Source organism: Xyrauchen texanus, chromosome 43, assembly GCF_025860055.1.
Source record: "Xyrauchen texanus isolate HMW12.3.18 chromosome 43, RBS_HiC_50CHRs, whole genome shotgun sequence".
NCBI lineage: Eukaryota > Metazoa > Chordata > Actinopteri > Cypriniformes > Catostomidae > Xyrauchen > Xyrauchen texanus.
The window spans coordinates 26048597-26054498 of NC_068318.1; the positions used below are offsets into that span (position 1 = coordinate 26048597).

At 35.9% G+C, this 5902-nt stretch overlaps 1 protein-coding gene across 1 annotated transcript; it reads right to left on the reverse strand.

Annotated features, from left to right (window-relative positions):
• Positions 1–266: 266 nt before the first annotated feature.
• Positions 267–3625, reverse strand: LOC127636124 (collagenase 3-like). The gene is made up of 10 exons (XM_052116532.1): positions 3516–3625; positions 3150–3391; positions 2914–3062; positions 2413–2541; positions 2142–2303; positions 1839–1968; positions 1612–1745; positions 877–1036; positions 689–792; positions 267–577 (listed from the first exon to the last, which is right to left on the reverse strand). Exons 1-10 carry the CDS (start codon positions 3618–3620, stop codon positions 468–470), a joined length of 1425 nt encoding a protein of 474 aa, XP_051972492.1. The 5' UTR covers positions 3621–3625; the 3' UTR covers positions 267–467.
• Between the last annotated feature and the right edge of the window lie 2277 nt (positions 3626–5902).

The window sequence follows — 5902 nt, forward strand, 5'->3', positions numbered from 1 at the left end:
CTTGTTTATTCATTCTTAAAAGGTAAAAATGATTCAGTGTAATCTCACACTTAATATAAGGTCATAAAATGTGCATTTATAATAATTATTTAATTGTTTCAGATTAAGTGTACAGTAAATGCAGGATATTGTTGACACTGCTTTGTGCACAGGTGTCAGGCAGTTTAAAACAAAAATAGGCCTAACAATAATGATGATAATAATAATAATAATAATAATAATAATAATAAAAACACATTCATACACTGTTAAAATCTAGTCTTTATTTTAAAACATCACATGAAATACAATGTAATATTTTGTTTAGTTATTCAGTACATATACAAAAGCTTTTTCAAAGGCTACTGGCTAAATACAAATCATGTAAATAAATCTCTTAAGTTAAATACTCAATAATTTACTTTCCAATACTGGCAGGTTCAGATTTTTCATCAGGCAGGCAGTGCATTGTTGTTCTTTAAAGATAACTAAACAGATGAACAAGGCAGAAAGTAGTTGTTATCGAGAACACGGAACAACCTCTTATTATAGGAACCAAACTCAAACATTTTGGATCCGCTGAAGAGATAGCTGAAACCTAATAATGATAAAAGACAGTATGTGAAAACAGGTTTAGACATTTAGGATTATATTAAATAATTTATTTGATTATTTATTTATTTTTATTTATTTTTCCAAAAACCCATACCTTTGTATTGGAAGGCTGCTGTCACCTTCCCTGTCATTGCAGGAAACACTTCATCCACCGGTTTAGGATAACCTTTTTCCATTCTCCGGCTATCCTCATTGTAACTGCATAAAATAAGCCTCTCGTTACTTGAAAATTCTTTAAAAACATGTTCAGACTAACTCCATCAGAATATGTGATTTATTTACCTATAAATCTGATCATTAACGAAAAACAGGATTTTGAAGGTACTTTCATCGTACAGGACTGCATTGATTTTCTTCACTTTTTTTGGCAAATCAAAGCTGCTGAGACTTTTGGGATATCCGCGTACCATGTTGTAGCCATAGAGAGCCCAGACCTTTTCACCTGAGGAATGACAATATTGAAAAATGATGTTTCATATGACATATTGCATTTTATTTGTCTTCAATTAAATGATTTTGACAAGCCAAATAGAGCTCGCTTAATCTCAGTAACCTCCCTGTTATTAAACTCTTTCACTCATGGTTTTAATTACTCATAGCAGACTGTAAATAGTGAATTTCTAAAATGGCATCAGTAACTAAAAACTATTGTGTTAGGACGATGCTGCATCCATGCCCCTACATGTCAGTGTAAGTCCAAGATGACATGAACAAAATAAATAACTTTAATGTACAGTCAAGTTACATTTGATAAAAAAGGAGATAACTACAAACAACGATCAAAATGTAACTACTTGTTAATTGAACAATTTATTTATTTAATCATAGCTGTATTTTTCCGACACAAGCTAAATAAATGCTTTTGAAATTAGGGTCACAATATAAAACCTAAATAGATATATGAACACTAAATCAAAAATAATCTCATGCTACTGTAAAATGTTGGTAGGTTAGTGGTATTGCTACTTTTTGTTAGTTACTCCTCAACATTGGACATCATAGATATATGGGTTTTACCTTTGAAAATGAAGACTTTGTCCTCAAATGGGCTCTCGAATGCTGCATCGATATTGTCTGGCATCTCAGGCCAGAAGCTTTTAATGAGATGTTGTTCTGTTGTTGTACTAAAGGGGTAATTTCGCCAGAAGAAGCTGCAAATAAAGCCCAACATCTGGCAGTCAGATCCAACTTTTCAACGCTCACAAGGTAAGGCTGACATCGGAATACGTTTATTCTCTATATACCTGCCCTTGAAGAACATGATCTCTCCACGAAGCATGGAGACAGCATCCAAAACCATATTGCGATCGCATGTATTTGGAGTAACTGGTGGTGTGGGTTTTGGTTCATTGGTGTCGACATCGGGTTTAGGGCCTATTCATCAAATATCACCATCATGAGCATTAGACATGTTACATGGGCTATATACAGTGTATGACTGTGATTGCATTTGTTAAATTGAAAACATCAACCCAAGTGGCATTTGTGGCACTGTATTTCAGGATATTTTTCATCATCACCAATGTTTGTACTTTGTAACATTGTACCGTAAAGAGACTGGATTCCATTGACATCATCTTGAGGGAGGGAGAAGGTATCGACATCTCTGTAGGAATAGCTGGGATACATCAGTGCACCTGGATCCCGGGAATGTTCAAGCCCCAGAGAGTGGCCAAACTCATGGGCAGCAACCAGGAACAAATTGTATCCTAAAGATAAAAAAGACGTAATGTGAATACATTTGTTTTGGGTTTTTTTCTAAATATGTTTGCATATTGGCACAAATGTAAGCTTTTTCTTAAATTAAGCACTCCTCACCTTGATGAGATTGATAGGAAAAATACTCATCATCATCAAAATGGGCATCGCCACCAATTCCCTCAAAAGGAAGGAAGGCATGAGCCAGAAAACCATTTGGTCCATCAAATGGGTAACCATCAGCATGGTCTGGAAATAAGCAGAGCTTTGGTTTTAACCGTAATCATGCCAGTGCTCTGAAAAATGAACATTTACTGTGAACTGATAACAATATAATTCTTAACAGTTATCTAAAGGCTTAACAAAAACTATTCTTCATATAGGCAGCAGACATTTAATACTTTGGTAAGTTGACAGCCCTGTGGTTTGACATGCTATATTCCATTTAAAACATTTTTAAACATCATTTTCTCATTCTTTTATAATTACTATGCATTATTATGTTCTGTAAGAGTCTCACACACATTTAAGCCAGTGAGTTTCAACCTGATAATTTTGGAACATGTGAAGTACAGACATAGCAGTTATTGTTGTTGTTTTTTTTTTGTTAAAGAAACTGACCTTTAACTGCAAAGGAGATCATGATATCGGCTGTGCCACTGTAGATGCGATTGAATGTCAGTGGAGTAACATCTGCCCACACCTGCAGGGCTCTTTTAATGGAATCATCCACCTCAGATACTAACATATCAGGTGTGTAGTTCTCAATCCTAGAATAAAGAAAGCCCAACTTAAATGTTAATGTTAAATTCTTTAAAGTCAGTTTTGTCTCAAACAAGTATGTTAGCAATTTTCACCTGTAGGTCAAATCATTTTTTTTCCACTTGTAGTCCCCTTCAAAAGTTGAGTAAGCTGCTACGTCTGGAACCCCACAGCGTGGCTTCTTCATCACTTCCAGGGTCTCTTTATTCAGCTTTCCTGTTACTTTAAGTCCAAAAAACTTCTGCATCTCTCTCACCCTTTGACTCATAGGACTATTGCTTCGTAGTTCATAGTTCGGTCTCTGCTTTGGCAGGCCATACAACTTGGTCAGATAATTCTGTAAAAATAGATAAAAGTTAGTTCGCAAACTGAATGAGATCAACTGTTTTATACACAAGAATCTAACAGTCACATAAAGTTTCATAAAGCCATCTATAGGAAATGTATGGTGTGCATATTACCTCTGCTATCTTCTCTTGGTCTTCATCAATAGGTGGTGCAATTGGGCTGGTGTTACCAATGGCCACCAAAGTCAGTAAAACCCACAGCTTGCAGTAGCTATTCATGTTTCCTCCTCTTCAAGAAGCTGATACAGGTTGTGTTTGCTCCCATCTTATATACATAACAGAATGAGTGATTGGGTAATACAAGACTGAGTCACAATCCCACCTTCTGTCATAGAGAAGGAAATCAGGGAATGACACAGCACCAAACACAAACATTTCAGACATTAGATCGATGAAGTCAATTATGCTAAAAAGGAAGATTTGCAGTTCTATAATGACATAACACTGTGGCATATACTCAGGGTTGGGAGGGTTAATTTTGAAATGTATTCCACTACAGGTTACAGAATACATGCTGTAAAATGTCATTTGTAACATGTTCCGTTAGATTACTCAGTCAGTAACGTATTCTGAATACTTTAGATTACTTCTTCAGCACTAGTAGATTTTTTCACTTGTTTTGACTATAAACTCTGCCAGTACAGTAAGACAAAATACACATTAAAATTACGTTAAAAACCGAAATATCTTATGCAGTGTTGTTTCTAAAACTAGATCAATCTCACTGATATTGTTTTAAGGATTTTTAGATATTTCTACAGGAAAATAATACAAAAATTATTATCAAGAATACGATTTTTGCCCTATATCAAAGGTTTTACTAGAAAAAAGAAAGTATGATCCAATGTGAATTTTCTTGATAACAAAATATGATTGTGCCTGTTAACATGTGCATGTAAAATGTCTTAGAAATAGCATTTTAGCTTAGTGTAAAGCTGACAATTTACACAAGGTTCATTTCTATTTCTTCTACTCCAAACTTCAAACTCTGTCTGCTCGTTTGAATGTAACAGATCATAAGAAAGTGTTTCACCGCTGTTCAAATGCACTTTGGATCGCATCCTTTATATGTCTAAATGTTTTCCATCTGAAAATCATAATTTACACATCTGGGATGACATGAGGACAGGGCCGCCGCTGGCCAAATTGATGCCGTACGCAGAGTTCCATGGTCGTGTGATATGAGCGCGAAGCCATCATCTTCGGGTCCTTGTATAACGTATAATGTGTGAGTAAGGGCAGCCGGTGGACTTTCTGGTGCCCTCCTAGGGAGTTGGTGCCCTACGCAGACTGCGGTACTGTGAGTAAATGATGAGAGAATTTACATTTTTGGGAGAACTATTCTATTAATGCTTCGTATACAATGACATTCTACCTTGACAATTGTGTACTTCCAAATTTATGCCAACAGTCTGGAGAGTGTCATTTTCTATTCCAGAATGCCTATGCCCTGGTGCACAAAATGAGGTCAATAAAGAAATGGTTTACTGAGCCTGTTTGAGTAGCCTGCACAAAACCCAGACCTGAACCTGAACCTAACATAAAGTAGAAAGCCTTCTCAGAGGAGTGGAAGCTGTTAGGGAGGACCAACTCTATTATAATGCCAATGGTTTTAAAATTATTAAATGTTCTACAAGCACATAATGTATAGGTGTGGAGCTTAATAATTTGGGCAATATTTTCAAAAATGTATTTCTTCAAGGACCTCAACAAGTAAACAAGAGAAGCAAACACATGGCTTCAGTGCTGAAAAACAACTGGCAATTAATCAGCATCATACCATATTTGATGTTGGGACCCAAACTGTACAATTGTCTGTTGCATCCACATCTGACTTTATGGTTTCCTGTTGCATGATTCCCACTGATCTCTCATTAAATTATTTTGAAATAAATTGCCACATTGGTGGTGGAAGCACTCAGTGTGGGATGATGAAAGTGTGTATGGACATATTTGGTCAAATTTTACCTTCTGCGGGCACATTTACACACTGTCTGACACCAAAACTTCCTCAAAGCATAGTGTTGTCTATCATACAACAGTACATGCAGTAATTTATAAATAAAGCATTTTATTCAAACTTCAAATGAGATAATACCTCTATTGGTCAATTCAAGTCATATTTATTTGTATAGTGCTTTTCACAACACACATTGATAATTATGCTGTAACAAAAGTGATGCTAGATTTCCAGCTAATGGAAACCCTGCTGCACACAGTCTCCAATGTATCTGCATAATTATGCGTTTGATAGTACGCTAGCCACTGTAAAACAGCAGAAGATTCTGGAACCCTGCAGGCACTGTTGTTTTTTATTTTTAAGTCATTTGAATTGTGCTTTGTTCATTTTCTGTTTTACCAACTCTGTTGGTAAAGTAGGTTGTGTGTTAATGACTGAAAAACAATAAATACATCCGAATGAAGCATATATTGTCCACTCATGAGCAGGGCTGGACTGGTAATCTGGCATACCGAGCATTGTCCCAGTGGGCCGACGCACT